Genomic DNA, 21,249 nt, shown 5'->3' with positions numbered 1-21,249 from the left:
TTTCCCACCTGCCTTTCTTTAAAATACATTTAAGGAATACAAACAAAGGCACTGAATACATTTGTAACTGGACTGAAGGTTAAGATAAAAACTTACCTGCTGAGAAATCTTCAGTTGTACTCAAGTTAGCATTTAAATGCCTATTTCCTTGAAGAGCTTTATGCCTTCCAGTGATGTTTATTTCCATTGAGTTTAGATACCTGGGTATTCGCATTTGACTTCATGCCTAGGAGCACTCACTCACACAAACAAGTCCACACTACACCATTTCTAACAGTTAATTTCTCACAGTGAGATAGAAACCCTGAAGACAGTCCTGATACATAAAAATAAAGCCCTGGCTTTGGAAACTTACAAAATGGATAAGAGAGTTCTGTAAATCAGAAGCATGAGAAAAATTAAGATTTTTTGGTCATGTTATCCCAAAATAATCTGACTAAGATTTATGGGAAAAAAAAAAAAAAAAAAGTAAGAATATCTGTTTTACTCTTGCAAATTAGCCATTCAAAGTCTTCTTATAGTACCAAGTTCCCTGTCTAGGCAGGAGAATGCAGAAGATCCAGCTGAAAGCCCCTAGAAGAAAATCCTATATGCATAAGTTTAGGATTGTAATTAAGTAATTAAAGATTTCACCTTGGAGGTTTTGGAAAGGATCTGATCCCATCCATTCAATAGGACGCTTTTTTTAGGACTGCTTCACTGAAAGTCACAAATGTAGGGCTCTGTTAAGAACCTTAATGGTGTTTTTTGTGTGTTTGCTGTCTATCTGTCCTCCTACAGCTGGGCATCTCCATGACAAATTTGACATTTTCAAATTGTCAGCTACCTGGATTATTTGAGGAAAAATAATAGTAAACCTACAAGATCAGACCAATCCAGTTCTTTCCTCAGCTGTATCTAGATAAAATTTGAATTGAAGTGACACAACTGGCATCACCCATGTATTTGATGAAATGGTGCCCAATACCATCATGGAAAACAAAATACTGTGGCAAATGATATTTAACAAAAAGTTCTGTAATTTTTAAGAGACTGATACTGTATCAACCACTTAAAGCTACAGACAGGCTGAAAAGAAGGTCTTTTTCTCTTGTGTGGAAAGCTATCTTGTAGGTAAGAGAAGTTCATTATTATACAAAATTCTGATCCTAAAATGTGCACTGTTGCTTTCTAAGTCAACTGCAAGGTGTTAAAAAAACCCTTCAGAGAAACCAATTTTGTAAGAACTATCACCCCGCTCACAAGAAAAACCATTAGATAAAATCATCTGTTGGAAATTGGCAAATGAAATCACTCCAGCTGATTTCCCTACCGCAACCAATGTTACCTTCCTGTCATTTAGAACTGGCTGGTTACCTCCAGTCTGATACAGAGCTCCACAATGCAAACAACGATAGAAAATCACTGTGCTTGGGATTTTGGCACCCCTATCTTCCTCCAAACAGTAGGGGTCACAACCAGGCTGATTGCTCAGCTGGAGGGTGACGAGGTCCATTGTCATTTCATGTGGAGCTCTGAGTGTCACACCTCTTACCAGAGCCCAGGCAACACCTTCACAAGTACCACAATACACATAATATGACAGGGATCATATTTGGGAAGTTACCTGGAATTTGCACTGCTGTGCCTTCAACAGAACCCACACTGGTGCCAATCACAAAATCTGATCCGTTCGTGACTTCCGGAAAGGAAAATGAAGTTACGGCTTCCACAGTGTTTGGCTCCTCAGAGCTCTGTGTTGATGGCTCATTTTGGTAGAGACTATTTCCAGGGGCAATGCTGTTTGTTGCAATGTTAGAAGACATGGTTGTGATCTCCCCCTGACCAAACAAAGCTGACTGTGTTTCTGTGCCTCCATCTAAAAGCTGGGAAGGCAAAGTTAGCATTGTAACTGCCTCCTGGCCAGGTTTAAATCCTTCACTTTCAATGCTGTTGGGTGAGTCTGAAACAGTTGTGGACACAAGCCAGGGATTTTGCCTGTCAGTACTCCTGTCTTCCTCCTGGTAGTGGTTATTAACTCTCCCTGAGGAAGCTTCAACTTTTGTTGTGCCGACTTTTGGAACATCTGTGCTTGCTCTTTCTCCAAAATTCAGAAAAGCAGTAGGCAAGACATGTATTGATGGAGAATCTCCAGAAACAGCAGCTTTTTCCTCACCAGTTAAATCAGTTACAGGGGTTTCTGTCTTCTCTGTCCCACCTGTTAGAAGCCTACCAAAGTGAGGAATGCTTTCTGTGCTTGTGCTGTCTGAAAAAGGCTCAGAAGACAGCTCCAGCAGAGAGGACTCTGTTGTGTCAAGAAGATCAATAGTGGGTGGTTTATATGTTGCTGTAATATCAGAACTAACCTCTTTGAACATCCCTCTTGATGAATGTTTGGACTGATGTGAATCCCTTGATGATGATGATGATGATGTGCTTGTAATGATTACCTCAGGGTACTCAGATACCCTGTTAACTAAGTGAATAGTTACTGAGGATTTAGGAGTTTGAGGAACAGAATAAAAACTCACTGGATCTGTTTCCTCATACTTTGCTGATGCTGATTTTGTGTTTGTGTACACCATGGGATGATTCCCTGCACTCTTGGTAGGTGACACAGTTGTCAGCTGGGATGTAGGCTGTGTGGTGACAACACTTAACTCAAGCTTGCCAGTTGTCAAAGTCTTTTCTGGCACACCAGTTACAACTGGTGTAAGAGAAGGAATCATAGGCTGATTATCAGCCAGTTCTTCTTGGCCCATCCCAGAAAAGCCAGAGATTGTTTCACTTTGATCTGTTATTACTTGGTTGTTTGCTGAAGTACTTGGCTCATATGTATTTTCTATGGGGCTGGTTACAAAAGGTTTAGACTCATGAAGCACCTGAGGCCTTGCCAGAGATGGGACTGTAGGAAGGAAAATGCCCAGTTTAGAGAGTTCCTTGGTGGTGCGAGCTTCTGTTGCAAAATTCACATCATTCCCTGAACCCACATCCATGTCATCTGAGGTTGGTCTGTGCCCAGAAGTCACCAATTCTTTACTTGGAGGACTGGAAGTAGTCTGAGGAAGAATATCACCAGATCCAAGTGTCTTTTCTTTGGTTATGGAAAACTTGGGAGTTGAATAATATTTCTCCCCTTCAGCTGTCATGCTATCATCGTAGCCATATGTTGACTGTGTTACAGGATTTGGCATTGTCTGCACACTTATTATATCCTCAGGCATTGATTTTGAGTGATCCATGTCTATAATAGTTGTTTCTTCTAGTGGAGTTTGCAGTCGTTCTTCAATCAGGGTAATATCACCATAAACAGAAACATTCAATATAACACTTCTTTTGTCATCAATCATGGGAATAATTTTTTCATATAACCCAGTGTCACTTGTTAGTTCTTCTGATGAAGCTGTCTTGGGATGAGCAGCAGATGCATTTGCTATAACCTCTGTTTCTTCTGTAAAATGGGAAGCTAGTCCTGTGATTGCAGTCTGTGATCTATCTCTTGGTGCCTCTGTGGTCATAACTTTGGAATAAACATGTCCAGGAAGACTAGATGAAACACTTAGTTCTACTTTAGATACAGTGGGTATTGAGAAATGAGTAAACATATTAGGGGAAGATGAATCTGACACACCAACCCAGCCAGATCCTTCCCCAGAGCTCTCAGGTAATACTCTGCCTTGTGTTTTTGTTGTTGACGTTACAAGAGATTCCACTGTTTCAGGATTGGGAGTTCCACTCAGTATAACAGATAAAGGAGTTGTGCCACCTTTAATCAGAAAATCTGAATTTTCCTCTTGAGAAATAGCTTTAGAAGTGGGTGTTGTCCTATCGGTTTCATTTTTTCCTCTCCTGTAGTCAGTTTCCTTTTCCTGGAGTTTTTCATTTGCAACAAAATAATGTGTGGTGTCTTCAATCTCTTTAGAGATGAAGCTCTTGGAGCTGTGGTCTGCTAAAGCTGGGGAACTGGGGAACATGGAGGTGGGGAATGGGTCTCCAGTTTCTGGCAGCAGCTCAGTTACAGAACTTGTGACTTCTTCATTAACTTCAACATTTGCTGGAGTGCTTCCTCTTTTGAAGTCTTGTGTCATGTCACTGGAAAGTTCAGGTCCCATATTTGCAGGGTGAGAAGTTTGAGGACTTGAGGTACTCTTGATTTCCTTGACAATAAATGGCACTACAGAAGGAAGAACAACAAGGTCATCTCCTGACCCCTGTCCTGAAAACAGTGGGTCACCAATGAGCTCGTTATTTGACAATATTTCTTCCTTTGGTGTCAGGAATGTTCTGGGAATATCTTTTGTAGGGAAAATGTTTTGCACCAGCTCCTCCTCTTGCTCTGTAGCTGTGACTGGAGAGCTTATGTATTTCCTTTCAGTTGTCACAGTCTCAGTTACCCTGTCATCATTAAATGGCAAAAATATTTTTGGAACTGGTTTAGTTTCTAATTCCTTTTCTTCCTGATATGGACTGAGAGTCGGAACATTTAAAAATTCCAGATGTTGATGGCTAGTCTGTGTACTTCTAAAGAACGTGTCTGTTGTTGTTTCCTCAGAAGATTCTGTAGTTTCTGGTGAAATTTCACTTGGTGTCTCTTCCCCAGAATGTCTCTCTTCCATCAAAGGAACCTTCGTAGAAAAAGTTCTCATTGTCAGCTCATCAACAGTTTTCTCTTCAGTTCCTATGTCCCCTGCAGTTCCCGTGGAGGTTGCCTCATGCTCAGAACTTGTGACCTGCTCATCAGGATCTGTAGTGATAGCAAGATCCAGAGGTGATGTGCTGATAGCTTGTCTGTCATCCTTTTCCCATGTTTCTGGTCTCCCACTAGGGGCAACTGCTGTTTTTGCAAATGATTTGGTGGATGTGTCTGGTTCTCCAGATCCCTGGTCAGTAATTGAGAAATGACCTCCAAATATTTCTTCTGTAGGTCCATTAAACCTAAGTTTAGTGGTGCTGCTGTCATCTTTGAATTCTTCTCCAGAGCCATGCTCAATCAGGAAAATCTTGCCCAATGAGACAGTTGAAGAACCAATTTTTGCATCTTTGCTTTCTGTAGATTCAGCTACTGCTTTTATACTGCCAGTACCATGTGTCACCACATCCTCACGAGAGTTGTTACTGACCACTGATCCTGGAGATGATGTGGCCTCACCCATTTCTGAATGATCAGTTTCAACTCCTGGTGCAATATGAGATGTTCTCTCTTTTACAGAACCAGATTTTATGTCAGAAGGAGCTGTGTAGCTTGTTTTTGTTTCCATGCTTAATTCTCCTGGCTTTCTTGTATTAAATGTATCCAGGGACATCTGACTTTCTACTCCAGACCCCTCTGTGAAGCTCTCTGATGCAGTACTCAAAACTGTTACTGCAGAGTCATTTGTTCTTGCATATTTTTCATATTCTGTTGTCGCATCCTTCGGTGAAGCATCATCTGTGCTGTAAACTTTTCCTTCATACCTTTCTGGTTTTGTTTCTGTGACAGGCCTTAATGAAACTGAAGTCAAAGTAGCAGACTCAGTGATAAAATCTATGTCTCCAGAACCTGGATCAATAAATGGGGAGACAATACTTACCACTTTGCTTGTGGGACCCCCTGAAAATATGTCTGCTGGCTCTTCTGCTGATCCTTCATTTACAAAAAGCTTCTTCTCTCTCAAGAGAGGAATGGTGGTGACCTTTTTGATTTCAGAACTTATGGTACCTGGTACTGTTCTTCTGAGTGGCTCTTGACTTACAGTTCTGACTTCGCTTATAGTGCTCCCAAGTTCATTCAAATCCACATTTTCCTCTGCAGCAGTAGCTAAATTTTGGTGACCTGAATAAATAGTGGTGAGTATTTCTTTTTCATCATCAATACTCTTTTCAGTTACAAGAGGACTGGCAAACACTTTTTCCGTAATGAACTCAGACACAGAGTTAGTGGCAGCAGTTACTTCAGGACTTTGCTCAAAAGCAGAATAAGGAGTACTTACAGCTCTGGGCAAAGCAGAGGTGATTCCTGAATCAGTTACAGAAAATTCTGTCAGCAGTGATGTGCCAGAGCCCAAAGAACTGTCTTGCACTAAAAGTGTTTCTGTTACTGCTGTTTCCTCAGTCATGGCTGAAGTTACAGTGATGATATCTCTCACATCTCCAGAGCCTTCCAGAACCATAAAAGAAGAAGCACTCATCTCAGGCTTTTCTGTATGACTTGTTTCCAGAATATTTTCAACCGAGGAATTTGCACTAAGTTTAATAGTTGTTTTATAATGGTCTTCTGGAGCAGGGGTTGCCTCTTCTGAAATAAGGTCAGTTACACCTTTGCCTACCTTAGCAGGAATAAAAACTGCCTCCAGAGAAGCAGTTACAGCAGAACTTTCCACAGTAACTGCACGAGGAGAAGATGTTATACCAGAATTTTTTTCGTCATCTTCCTTTCTTGACCCTGTCACAACTTCTAAGACTGAAGTGGAGAGATCAGATTCAGTAGAGCCATCTCCAGAGGATTCACTAGAAATCAAAAGCAGGTTTTTGCTATCTTTAGGAGAACTTTCCTCAGTTCCCTGCCATGTCATGGTCTCTCTACTGTTTTGCAGAGACTGTTCGTGTAAAGAAGTGGTGGCTACTGATTTATCTGTTGTAACAACTTCAGACTCCCCACTATAGACAGGTTCTAACATTGCAGCCCCTAAAGTTGGTTGTGTAACCTCAAATGCCCCTATTACTTCTCCAGATTGCCTTGGTTGCATAGTGCCAGAAGCTTCAGATTCATTTATTATAAATGTGTTTGTCTCATTGATTTGAGAAAAGGTTACATTTTTGGAATGTGCAACGCTTTCTATTTGGTCACTCCTTGCTTCCTCAGCTTTTGTGCTCTTAGGTGCACTTGTAACTTGTTGCTTCCCATTGATGAACTGCAAAGCTGGAGGAGTTGTAACATCAGTAGTATTTTCACAGTCTTCATCTTCTTCAAACTCTGCATAGTTTGGAAAGAAAGGATCCAATATTATATATTCAGACGAATCCTGCACAGAGTCTGAAGTACAGGGCTCAGTCTGAGCTGACTCTGCATCAATGTGGGTTTCATCTATTGCATGAGGAAGCATGTGGCGATTGAACAGATCCAAAAATTCATTCACCGGGTGATCTGCAAGAAAAAAAGAGCTTTTCATAATCCCTAAGTAACAGTAGATACACGAAGTACAAGCAATCCATCGGAGAAAAAAGTAAAACTCAAACCCAAAAAAATCTGAAATTCAAAAATTTGTTGTAAATTCAGTGTGTTCTTCTGTTGATATAAAGTTAAACTTTGCCATGGTGTGTGGCTTTCTAGTTGGAGCCTCTCTGCATATTGAACACATTGATTTTTCAGTACTGTTGATTGCCACATGCCCTTGGTCCCAAACTGATTCCTGAGTTACCTTCTCCTACATTTTCAGCAAAGATGTGGAATGGACAAGATGAAAACCATTTTTCAGACCAACCTGTGGGAAATGCTTCCATGGATTAACCTCTACCAATAACTGAACCTAGACAAAGCTAAGCAAGGCAATGTCCAAAATAAAATAAGACGCAAAAAACCTGCCTTTGCATCTCCATTTTCCTTTTCCTTTTACTCTCTTAGTATAGAGTAAGTCAAATTACTAGGAACACGATAACATCTACATCAATCACTCTTCACTAGGCTTGGACCCTAGGTCAGTGAATAAAATATTTCTTTACAAAGTTGTTGCTATTTGGAATTTTAAAGCATTATGCAGCAAATAAAATTAAAAAAAAAAATCACAGATTCAAAGGTCAAGTCCCACTCAGAGGGTAACATGACTGAAGTCCAGTAATTTGCTTCTGTTTACAATTCACTCTGAATTATTTACACACTACCACAGGTTGCAAACTTCTCACTATTTTTTTTCTAGGTGGCCAGGCAGATAAAGAGGAGGAAAGAAGACCTAAGAAGGCAAGATTTTAGCTACAGAAAGCCTCATGAATTCCTCCAAGGTTTATGATAGATTCCAAATTCCATAGACACTTTTAAAACTTGCCCTTTCAGCACAAACATTACTTCAAACCTTCTGTTCCAGACAATGGAAGCTATCCTAATTAAAATGAAATTAAAAATAATAATAGGAAAAAGAGGACTCAGGAAAAAGTGCCATATTTCAAGCTTGGCCAACTGACAGGAAACCTTGTGCTGAAATTCTAATCCATAAGTGTTTATTTCTTCTGTATCTATGTTTATAACCAGAGAGGATTACTTTCGCGACGATACAAACTGGAATGACCAGTGGACCTTTTCTCACATCTGCCAGGAGAGGATCTAAACCAACTAAAAGGGCTCCTGCCTTAGAGCACTGTCAGCAGCCATTGCTTCATGAAAAATATCTGCAGTCCGTGACATAGCTCAATTTTTAAATCAAATCTTCCTGACTAAAACTTTCTACAAGTCATAAAACGAGAGCCTGAGGTAAAGCACTTCATCAATTTGAAATAATTCCCCTACCTATGAAGATCATTTACCCTCTGTGACTACTGAGTCCTCAGAGACAGAGTCATCAGGTGATCATTCTGGAAAAGAATGTATTCAATCAAATTAAACTGACACAGAGCTCTATGAAAGGTTTGTGATTCTTTGGCCTGGGCTGGCTTGTGTGTGCAAATTTACTTCAATTTGGTTTCGAAAAGGTCACTGCAACTCCATTGAGAATTAATGTTCTAATATCTCATGCTGTGTTTACAGCTAAACTCATGAACTATTACTGGATCTCAGCTTTGCTAAAGCTCCAGTTGAAGAATACAGGGAATAAATCACCTTCAGCATTGTTTATTTCTACTACAATGTCAAGTTTGTACAGCACTAAGCTCAGTGCTCCCAGTGAAACAAAGGTTGTTTTTAACCTTCTGCCTGCTTGGCTGTTGTACATTGCCCAGAGAAGCCTGGTGTTTACCCTGTGCTATGACAGCTCTATTAGATGGCTACAGAACTGAGATTTCTTCTCTCTCCCTCATGTGTGCTTGTAGGGAATTATTTTATGCAATGCTTGTAAAGAATGAATACTTTTCTCCAGTAAATTAGAAATATTTACAAAGGCTGCCCAATGCCACAGAAGAATAAATTTTCTGCAGCTATTTATTTAAGATTTCCCAGATCTCTGTTTCAAATTTTGTGAAAAGCAGGAATTTGGTAAGCTCACCAAGACTGGCAGCATGATTTTGAGAAGCATGTCTAATAACTATCCTTTCAAAACCATGAATTTCAGCAAAAGGCCACCCTGGACATACTGAGAAGCCATGTCTTCCTAAAAGCAGATGTTTCAATTGTGACAGTACTTCACATCTTCCTTTCAAATCTGTGCATGCAAAAACCCAAGGGAATTCAGTCAGTGAGAGAGGAATTGCAAGACAGGGCTGATAGGGAGCTCTGAGACTTTCTGATCTTTGGTAAATTCACTATAAAATAACTGCACCCACAAACAGAACCAGAGAACCACACATAGAAATGGCCAGGAAATGTGCCTTGTGCTGTGTGAACAGCTGAAGGAGGGATGTGCATAAACAACCAGGTGTATAGACTGGTATGCTAGAAAGACTAATTTATAGTTTCACACACAGCAATTAAGATCTGAAACAAAAAGTGCAGCTTTGCACAGAAATTGTACATCAAAAAATCTAAAGTTATAAAGCCTGGATGGGACTGGACGAGCTGTAATTTGTAGGAGGGCACCATGACTAACAAGTTCTGACCAACAGTGCAGTGTTTTTGCAGCATTGCACACCTGGAAGTTCCTCAAATTAGTAGCTCACACAAAGTCATTTATGGTAGGCAATAAATTTAGTGAACAACATCTGTTCCAAATTCACCTAGAAGAACAAATACAAATTCTTACACATGCAGAGATCTCTATCAGACCCTACTTTTACTTTGTTAGCTTTTTCAAGATCTCACATGCCACAACAATCCACATAAAAGAACTTCAGCAAAAGGTATGATATTCTGATAATAAACTTTTAGGAGGCTCTTTCATTAAACTATAAGTGTCTTTGGAGTGAGGTTTTTTTTGAATGTTTTGTTTTTCCAAAGAAAAAATAACAAGCTTTTCAAGAGATAGTGAAGAATGTAATTGATTGATTTTTGCTTTTTAATTAGAAATTCTTTTTCTTCCTAGAGGTTTGATTATTCAGCATTAGCATTCAGATTGATCAGGGTTAAGAGCTGTGAAAAATGCTTTTAAACTCCTGACATGGCAAATAATCTACATAATGATGTGGTTCATATATCCTTGTCAACTGGGTATAAGATGCTGGGATCAAAACCTACCATAAAATATGAATATAGAAGAAAAAGTCTTTATCTGTTGAGCTGGTTTGTTAGACCCTGAGGGCAGGAACACAGACACTTTAATTAGTTTTAAACTGTCCAGATGCCACTGACTTATGCTACCCTGTTTATTTCACACCCATTCCTGCAGGTAAACACATAGAAACCCAAGGCTACTAAAAAAGAGATGAAACCAAGACTTTAAAGGGAAGCAGTTTGGCTATCAAATATGCTTATCAATAGCTCATGGAAAACAAGACAAAAAGAGCCCTTTTCTCAAAGAGATGTTTTGTTATTCTGGCTCCAGAAGAAGGAAAGTGAAAACAAGTAGCTAAAAAGGAGCAAAGCCAAGGGTTGTCAGTTCAGAGTGCCAACCCAAACAAATCCTGGAAGAGATTCATCAGCAAAGCCTCTTTTGGAGGAGAGTGGTGAGGTATACACTGAAATTGAGATGGAAAGAATAGGTATATCCAGCCTAGACTGTTTCTTAATCCATTTAATACATTTAGATGTTCTAAATGACCTGCAAGGAGCAGGTATCTATCCCAGCAACAGTTCTTATATGTACTAAATGGAAATCCCTCTGGCTACAGGGTGATTTTAGCCTGCTACTGCATATAACCACAGAGCCACAGACCAAGGTGTCATTAATTCTCATTACAACCCTTCCAATCCATCACAACTGGTTCCAAACTCATGTCAGTTTTTCAGTTGCCTCCCTGTTACTGGTGCACAAGATAACGTCTGCACACATCCAAAAATGTGTAACATGCAGCAATATTTCTTTTCTGAGAAGACTTTTAATGTCCTACAAAGGTCCTTTCCAAGACCATCCTTGAGGGGCCAGGCAGTAAAAAGCATTTTCTCTCTCAAAATCTACCAGATAAGCTTCTGAAGAAGAATTAATAGGGAATTAAATAAAAAACATATTATCATGTTTTCCAAACTTTCAAAACAGAAAGTATTTCATTCAGAAGACTTATGGTTTTCTGAAGTCCATTTCAAAATGGGGCTCTTAACATCTAATCTGGAATTCAGCAGATAACGGAATTTCACACTCCTGCAGTTTGTCCACTTATTTCTTCAGAGCCACATGTTGAGTTATTTGTGAACAATAGTACAGTTCAGTCTTTTGTAGAAGGACTAGAGGTCTGATAAAGCCATGAAATTCACATAAAACATTCTGTGGCTTTTAAATTAGGCCCTATATTTTGACAAGAATACAGCTAAACATGAAACAAATAAAAGAGATTTTTAGATAGAAGACTAAAACCATTTTGGACATTCATTGCATAATATGATACTAACATAAAATCCTCAGTGTTCACCATTAAGAAACTATGAAACAGGTTTGCATGAAAAATCAAAAGAGTTTGCATTGCTCAAATTATTTCCTGTGCTTGGTAATCAGAATTTTTTGGGGTTGGCTTCAGTAGAGTTATATCAAGATTAAAATTTTATTAGTTATTGTTGGAGAGAGCAACAGAGGAAGCCAGAGCTGATCAGAGGGATGGAGCAGCTCTGCTGGGAGGAAAGGCTGGCACAGCTGCCATTGTTCAGCCTGGACAGGAGCAGCTTTGGGGTGACCTCACTGTGGCCTCGCAGGGCCTGAAGGAGCTGCAGGAAAGATGGAGAGAGACAATTGACAAGGGCTGGAGGGACAGGACACAGGGAACAGGACACTGGCTTCCCAGTGCCAGAGGGCAGGGATGGATGGGATATTGGGAAGGAATTGTTCCCTGGGAGGGTGGGGAGGCCCTGGCACAGGGTGCCCAGAGAAGCTGCGACTGCCCCTGGATCCCTGGCAGTGTCCAAGGCCAGGTTGGGCACTGGGGCTTGGAGCAACATGGAACAGTGGAAGGTGTCCCTGTCCATGGCAGGGGGTGGAATGGAATGGGGTTCAAGGTCAGTCCCAGCCCAAACCATTCCATTTTCTATGGTTCTATAAAGACATTGGTAAAACACATGTATAGATGTAAATGGTTTTAATGAGCTGTTTCAAAACCCCTGCACATTTTGGGATGCTATGATGGGATTGCAAAGGTTACCCACCAGAGAGAGCCTATGGACAGCTAAAACCCAGACTCTGCTTCACCTGGAAAATAACGAGGAGTCCTCAAAGCAAAAGAGAATGAAGGTAGTTCAAACCCTCTGAAAGACCAATGAAGCCTCACACCCAGGCTTGGGAGAGGATCTAGGATGAGGAAAGACTTAACCATGTTTATGCCATGCACTGACTCCCCTGAACCTCAGCTCTGCAAGGAAATTGATCTGCAGTCTGGGTGAATTCAAGCAGCTTTATGACCATGGCTTGCTGAAACTCTTACAGCTAGGAAAAAAACTCAAAACTTTCAACCAATTCCACAGGAATGTGTCAGTTTCATTGAATTTATTCTGTTTTAAAATCATAATGAGGAAATAAAAAAGGGATTTGAAAAAGCTGTCCTCAATTAAAAAAAAAAAAATAAAAAAAAATTAAAAACCTATCTATTAAGTAGGTTGTCCATTCCCCTTAAGGTATTACATTCAGATTGGAACAAAACCATTCAATTTTACAGAAATAAATCAATCTGATAACATAGTTTGGGCTGTTTGTTTCACAGAAGAGGTTTGGGGTTTTTTATGTATATTGTCCTCTTCATTTAATTAAAAAAAAAAAAAAATTTTTGAAGTACAGATATTTCCTGCTGAACCAAAATTCCAAGTGTCAGCCTTTGGAACATGCAATTCCTCTAACATGTGGCATCTTGTAGCATCATTATCCCATGATAATCATTATCATTAATGATAATCCCATGGTTATCATTATCATTAAGCATGGTTAAAATGCAACAGGCATACCCCTTCTCCTCAGCAAAAACTAGGAATACTTCCAAGGAGCTGGTCTAAGGCATTAAAGAAACATGGCTACTAGTATACACACCTAAATCAAAAATTGAAAAAAAAAAAAAAGTCCAGACATAATTAATTTTTTGGTGCTTTTAATCCTTCTACCTCACATTAATATGACTAGTATACATGATGAGGTCTTGTAAAATCCAGCGCTTGATTAGTGTTCACTCTAAATAAACAGAAGGTTTTATTTAGTTCACTTTAAAATGTTTTCAAGCTGGACATATATATTTCTAAAATTTTGTTAAATTTGTCTCCCTTTACAAATGCTGAAGTATGTAGGGCAGGTTTCAAGAGTTAGGGGTTTTGAGGCTTTTTTACCTTCTAAATTTTATCAAACTTTATGCTTTGTTATTGCTCTGAGAGTCAAAAGAGATTATTACATTACACACATATATAAAAATTTACCTTGCATAAAAGTCTCAGTGACTCAAGTAAACTTCTGGAAGAAAGCAACTGTAAGGAGTGACTTTTGCACAGCTGGCTGGGTAGGAGTTGAAAGTAATTCAAGGTGGGTGGTCAGTCTTGCCTACTGAAATTTATTTATCCAGTCTGTCTGCCTTACCATATTTGGGTGTTTTAGTGCAAAATGCACTAGTATCAATTTCTGGCATGTTTCTGCCCTGCAGCCTTTTCACAGCCATGCCAGGACCCCAGGCTGGAGCTGCTGGCCATAGCCAGAGGCACTTGTGTAAAGTGGATGTCACTTAGGTGGACATCTGTTCTCACAGGGCTCTGGGCCCTCTCATCTCTCCTAAACTCCAAAGCAACAGACAGGATGATGCAGAAACCGTGTCAGAAAGAAGGGAACTGTTTTATTATAAAAGCATATAAAGGAGCCCTCTGGCAATCCCTGGCATTTTCTTTGTTCGTCTCCCCCACTCAACAATAAAATTGTTAAAAAGAAGCAGACTGAGTGAAATGTCAAGTTGTTAAAAATGGCAGCTTTGCCATGTTAAGGCTGAGCCCCAGCACGGGCAGGATACAGCTCCCTGGATAATGCCTGGATATTTGTCATGCAACATTCTAAGCGCAGTCGTTCCCACTTCCTTTCTGATCCAGTATGTCACTAACAAAACATGACTCCAGCCCATGGTGCCTCCTCCTGAGCTGTCCTGGGCGTGAGTATCCTTCCAATGACAACATTTCACTGCCATTTCATCTCCACTGCCTGTGGAGAAGACAATTCTAGAGCTCTGCAGGGCTAAACAACCCAAACCCAAATAACTGCCATGCAAGAAATCATTTTTCTCCAGATGGAACCCAAAACAAAGCAAGGAGTCAGACTGTATCTGGCTTAGCTGGTATGTCTGGCTGTGTGCAGAGGGAAGTCCAACTCTACAGGTTGGGAATGAGCAACTGGACACCAGAATGACTTCATCCATTATTTCATGTGTGATATTCCACAGCTGAGGTGGAAACACTGAAATATCAATGAATTTTGAGTTTTCTGTCCCACTTCCCCACCATTCCTTGGTTACATTTACATCCTGCTAACTGAGAGACCCTCAGACACTTCTGCCACGACACAGGTGGCACAAGAGAGAACCAGTCCTGGCCCCACCAAGATGGGGAGTGTCCCCTCCAAGAAGAACCAAAAAATGCCTCACCACAACATAAATTTGGGCAAAAGTCAGAATACCACACTTAGAATCTCAAAGCATATGTCCACTTTTTGACTCCTCCTGTGACTGCTCAGGGCTGAAAGGAATATTCTTTCCCCTCTTCCTTTTTCCAGTAATACCAAACCACTTGGCTTTAGGGAAAAAACTTACAGTATACTCCTTAATGTGGCAGTTGGGAAAAAAATAGATTGACACCATATCATTTTAGGAGTAATAAATGTTGGTTTACATACTAGGCATGTACTAAATTTTACTTTCTTGATTTGTCTCATGAGAGGAATTTTTCATGGCAAAAATGAGTCCAGAAAATATTTTGCAGTTCAAGCTCTAAAACAGATAGCAGCATTTGTATATGTGAATGTATGTTTATGAGAGAAGAAAGAAAGAGAGAAAAAGAGGAAAACAGCAAGAAAAGGAGATAGAAATAGAGGAAAAGACGAATGGAGGGAGATAGGGTACAAGGCAGAAAGAAAGAGGAAAAAGAGGAGGAGAGGAAAGGAAGGCAGGAAGGCAGGAAGGAAGGAAAGAAGGAAGGAAGGAAGGAAGGAAAGAATCCTTTTTTTTTCTAAGAACTGAAGATATGATGACAATTACCCCACCTCCTGTACCCCAAAATGCTCTTTTTACAGCTGTCTGGAGAAGTTTGTTCCACTTATCATGATAATTTTCTGGTATTTTATCTCCTACTATTTTTTAAGCATTTTTTTTCAAGTACCTCATAAGCACGCTTTTAATTTAACGCCTGCACAAGCCCACTGGTCATGTAGCAAGCATCCAAAATCACATTCTTTAGCTACAGTCCCTGCTTTTTTGGGGGCATTATTTTGAGCTATTATTCATGTGGTAACACACAGTCTTTTTCTCATTGCAAATATTTTTTTAAGTTTCATTTCTCTTCATTGAAATATGACTAAAATTTTGTTTGGGGCAAATCAGTCTTGTCCAGGGCCCTTTTGCACATGCAAAATTAATTGAGTTTCTACAGAAGTGGCAGTGATAACTCAAGGTACCGAAGTATCTTCATAACTTCTTAAATGTAAATGAGTTTTAGAATACATAATTAGAGTGATCACATACATAAATATCGACATACATCACACAAGGATTTTTGCATATAGATCTGAGTCTTGTGCTTTTCAACTATCACTCAGAAGATACAGAGTGAATCCTGCAATTGCAACTTTAATGGATTATTCTCAATGTCATCCCTTACCTTGGGGAAAATAAAAAAAAAAGAGCTGAAAATTTTTAAAATTTATCTACAGGGTTAATAAATTTGTTTTGGTTATAAAACACACAAAGCAGCCTAGGGATAAACCACAGCTTCTCAGTTAAATCAGCAAAGTCTGTAAGCTCCTCTCTGCTGCAGCTGGAGTGACACAAACACATCTCTCTACTAGACACAATTTCAAAGAGTGCATACAAATCATGAATGTATGTTTAACCATAGAAATACATAATTTTTTCTCTCAATATTTTTTTCATGTCAGTTTTCTTTTGTGTTCTGTTTTGGCAAAACTGGAGCATTTGTTCCAGAAAAATATTGATTTGTTTTTAGAAACACTTGGGGTTTTTTTGGAAAAGACACTTCTCCTGGACAGTACTTGAGAACAAAGGTTTTAAACCAACTACAGCTAAAAATAGATGCCTTGCAATGATAATCTTACTGCACTACTAAAAATCAGCAAAGAGACACATGTTTTTGACTATAAACTACTGCCACAAACTTCATTCTGTGTTAACATGGTAATATTGCTGCAGAATTAGTTCACACCTAACAGGCTCTGTATGTGGCCAGAATAAAGTGAAAAAAGAAATTATATATAGGCCAAGAAGTCAAATAATTCAATTAAGGTGTGAACAAATACTTGTCTGAAGAAGATTTTGGGTTAATCCTTGGTCCTCTCCGTTTGGACCAAGTGTCCAAAGCATTTCCCAAGGACTCATGAATTTTGGTTCTAATGTTCAGTATTTAACTAGGCATGTGACTGGAAACTCACTACAACCCAGAGTAGTGAATATATAAGCAAGCCCAGACTTATTTTACTCACCACTTTCAAGAAAATAAAAGCAATGGTTTAGAAAAAAATCCCACAAGGAAATACAATCAAAAATCTCAGTGCTACTCCGTGTACATATAGTCACATTCTTTGCTGCTATTTTGGCAAAAGCAACAAAAAAGTTTGCATCAAATACATGGAAATTCTTTTTCTAATGCCAAAAAACCTCCCACTGAAACTGTGTGACTCCTACTTGATGAGGTGCTATATGTAAAATCCAAGACTATGGTTTAAAGTTAAAAAAAATAATGTTTCTCGTGCACTCTTTGGGCTAATGATGGGTATCAAAAAGGTAACGAAGTCTAGCAGGCAGGTAAATACCTAGGCAGGCAGGGACTACTGGAAGACACTCCTGACCAGGAATAAAATTCCAACTGCTTTTCTCCTCCTCAGGAAGTAGAAAGTTTTCATACTGAATTCTCCTCATTTAAGAAAAGCAGTAATACAAGACTTGTCAGAAAAGTCCTAATGCACTGAGCAGCTTTGAAGAAAATATTCTATAAAGAAAGATTGATAACTTCAGCATCATGTTCCCAAAGACAACACACAATACACAGCAGCCACTCTGTACACATCCATCTTGTGGCAGGAAAATATTCTGAAAGACACCAGTGGGTATTTTGTGTATTATTGATCAAATTTATCACCTAATCACTTAAAAAAACATGGAAGATTTTAAAAAGACTTACTGTGTTAGCAAGGATTAATCCACTCATTAAACTGAAAATGTGCAGAAAAACTGCAAAAGAAGACCATTGAAAATTCCATACTAAGAAAGTTATAATCTGGACATATTCAGAAAACTTTGGTACAGAAAACCATTTTCCTGAAAAAAATGAAGTCATATTGCATCACCATGTAAAAGACAGCTCATCTTTTCTGCATTAGGATTTCTTAAGGCTTTCTCCAAATGTAAACAAAACCTCTAAAAGGATTCCTATTCTTCACAACAGAAGTATGAAAAACTACATTGTACCTATGAATAAAATTCTTTCATTTCTCTCGTGAATAAACAAAGAGCTATAAGAAAGTTGGAAATGTGTAATCCCTATGTCTAAATCTGAGACTTCTCCTTGGATACAGTGCAAAAACAGGAGGGAATGTGTATGCATCCTCTGAACAGTGTTTAATGTGAGGACACTGTTCCTTGTATCTATGGAAGTCTAGAAAGGAATGTGGAAAAAGAAATTATTGTTCTATAATAAGTCTTCAGGAAGAGCCAGAAATTTTGGTCTAAAGGCCATTTGTTAATTCAGTTCTGGCTTCTTGTGAAGCTATCTAAGTGTCAAGTTTCAGCTCTGTTTGATATGGGGCTGGTGGAGTTGGTTTGTTTTTTCTTTTCCTTTTTTTTTTTTTCTTTTTGAGAAAAGGAGAAGTGCACAAAAAAGTTTGAATTTATTAAAATTGCTTGGTTATTTTCCTTTCATACAGGGCATTATTGCTCTTCTGTTTTAAATATAATTTATATAGGATGATGTACAACCTATTTCAAAAAGCCCACCACATCACCACAAAAAAAAAAAAAAAAAAAAAAAAAAAAGGGTATTCTAATATAGAAAAATGTCAACTGGTTTAGTTAAACAACAGATCCACCAGTTTGGATTGAACTCAAACATGTTCGGAAGAAAAATAATCACCAAATTATACAATGACCAAAAAGCTGCAAACTGTTATGAAGACATTGTGATATCTACTATCCCCACATCCCCACAACAGTTCTGCTCTCAATCACATCATTGGAATTACTGTGGTGTAATTACACTGGGGAAGATGATATCAGTATCTGACCACATTACTTAGTATTTAACACTTCAGTTACTCCAGGCACAGGAAGAACGTGGCCATCTCTACAGCAGATTTATGAATAATAAAGAGAGTTTGGTCATTCAGAACATTAAAATTACTTCAGTCAGATCTCCTTCCCTGGGAAATGAACTTTAGAACATTACAATAAATAAAAGCCCAGCCCTCCATTCAGGAAAGGAGAAAAGGAGATTTTGCATTTATTAAGGTGGAAAATTGGTCCTGCCCATGTGAGGCCACTTTTGCTGTTGCTTCAAGTTTTGCTGTTACTTCAAGATCCCACCAGAAATTAGTTCAGGTCAGTCTAGCTGCAAGACAGAATCTTTCCTCACGGTAATCATTGGTTTGAAATAGGTCCTATAAAGAAACCATAGCTTTCAGTAGCATATATCCTTCGCTTGGGGAAAAAAAAATGGTGATTTCAGCACACAAAAGACAGAGTCTCACTGACACAATAATTAGCAAAAAGGCACACCAAACATTGCACCTAGCATGGTGTGTATACCACAAATAATTATGTTCAGAGAGATTATTTGCCAGTGGCCACAAAAAAAAAAACATCTTAAAGGAGAACAATGTGGCTACAGACAAAGAGAATGCAAACGTGGATGCTGAAAACTTTTAGGTTGTCTCTTGCAATGCCTGGAAGAGACAGTGTGAGGCTTGCTGCTCCTCTCCTTCCTCTGCTCTGGTCATCCCAACACCCTCAGCCCCCAGGGCAGAGCCAGCATCTTCCCTCCCTGCACAACACCAGCATATTCTCACTATGCCACACACACACCCCCTCAGGAGTTACCAAAAACGAGGGCTGAAAAAGAGGGCTGAAAAAGAGGACGTGGTCATTCTCTGTGACTGAGCAGAGAAATAAAAGTATCAAGGGATAAGTGTCAGGAAGAAAAAAGGCCTATTCAGGCTAAAGACAATGCTGGCAAGAATAAACATGGGTATAAACTGGCCAAGAAGTAATTCAGGCTAGATATTAGAATCAGGCGTAAAGAGAGCCATGAAGATCTTTGACAGCCCTCCAGAAGGAGCTGTGAAGACAAGAAGATTAAATGAATTTTAAGGCAAGGCCTAAGATGGACCTGAAAAGACTATTCTGACTCCTTTGTTAAGGTTTATGACTATGACTCATTACATTCTGCATTTCATTCAAATTTCACATGCCCTCTCACACTGCTAAGACAGAAATATGCATATCAGAGAATGACATGTTGAAACACAAAAGTTTGTAACCTCTTTCCATAAAATTCCACATCTACAAAGCAGAAGTTCCTGCAATTTTGGTCTCTTCAAAGCTGGAGGGGACAAGAAACCAGACAGAGCTGGTGTGAGTTCCAGGGTCCAATAAGCACTTTGAAACATATTCACTATGTAAATACTTTCAAATGTCTCCAAAAAATGCAGGTGTGCAAATTACTCTTGATTCAGACAGGAGTTATGTTTCTAGCATCCCCTCAACTACTGTTAAACAACACCCCCACAAGCATTTTTCAGCTAATAAAAGCTTTATGAGCTGAAAAGTTCCTTCAGGTGGGTTTTTTTTTTTTTCTATTTCCCAGCTGCTAATCCATGACCTTCCATCACCAGCAGCAGCCCTCACCACTAGGAAGCACTGGAGCTGTGAGGACACAACAGGGTACAAGGTGGCAAATCCTCACAGTGAAAGACAAAATCCTGTGTCCCATCTGGTGCCATGGGAAGCTGTGCACGAGGTGACACCTCACACTGTGGGGGTATTTGGCTTCCTCACTCTCATAATTCCGAGAGAAAGTTCCTGGTTCCACTCCAGTGGATGAAGGTCCTGGGCCATTCTGAAACATGTGCGTGGTCCTTTTTGTAGCATAAAAAGGGATGTTTCCTCATGTACAAGGATATTTTCCTCATTAATTGAAACACTTCCCCTACGTCTGCCCATGGGCTGTCAGTAAACCCAAGTCTTATTACTCAGATTAATTTGTACAGCTGCCTCAGATTTGCCCACATGGGAGTGTGTGGATTGTTTGTACATTTTCTCAATGAAAACTGCCATATTTCTACACAAATAAACAGCTTTATCTGTTCAGCTCTGTTTTCTTCCTTATCAGCCCTAGAACACGTCCTCCAGAATTTAAATTGTGTTTGACCTTCTACCAGGCCTCCAAATTACTTCTGTTTCCATGCCTTGTTTTGTTTTATTAATCTAAGAGTAATCTAAGAGTTCCTTTGTGGAAGTTTTCATTGACTTCAAGCATGCATTTAAAACACTAGGAGTAAAGCTATTTCCCTGTAGGATAAGAAAATACGTCCTCTAGGAGAACCTTTTCCTTGTCTAAGAAATGTAAAGACTTAGAAATGATAATGTTTAATAGCACCTTCCAGTTGTATATATTGTACTACTTCATATTAAGGGAGATGCTTTTATGAGACAGAATAATATCCTTGACACTTTATTTAACTGAATTTAACTCAACACCTTTCGAGTGCAGATTCAGCCTGTGATAATAATGAAGAACAATTATCCCCCCAAGTTCTACACATCCATAACACATTCCATATACTGACAGCACATTCCAGCCCAAAGACTTCAAAGTTCTTCAGAGAAGTCAGTGCCAGTCTG

General features: G+C 39.2%; 1 protein-coding gene across 1 annotated transcript in view; it reads right to left on the bottom strand.

Annotated features, from left to right (window-relative positions):
* Nucleotides 1-21,249, bottom strand: part of VCAN (versican) — a 99,036-nt gene that overhangs the window by 25,595 nt on the left and 52,192 nt on the right. The window contains exon 8 of the mRNA XM_066339648.1: nt 1,607-7,102. Coding sequence (XP_066195745.1) covers nt 1,607-7,102 — 5,496 coding nt within the window. The remainder of the gene's footprint in view (nt 1-1,606; nt 7,103-21,249) is intronic.

Source organism: Sylvia atricapilla, chromosome Z, assembly GCF_009819655.1.
Source record: "Sylvia atricapilla isolate bSylAtr1 chromosome Z, bSylAtr1.pri, whole genome shotgun sequence".
In the NCBI taxonomy this organism is placed as follows: Eukaryota; Metazoa; Chordata; class Aves; order Passeriformes; family Sylviidae; genus Sylvia; species Sylvia atricapilla.
This window is presented reverse-complemented; position numbering and strand designations above follow the sequence as displayed.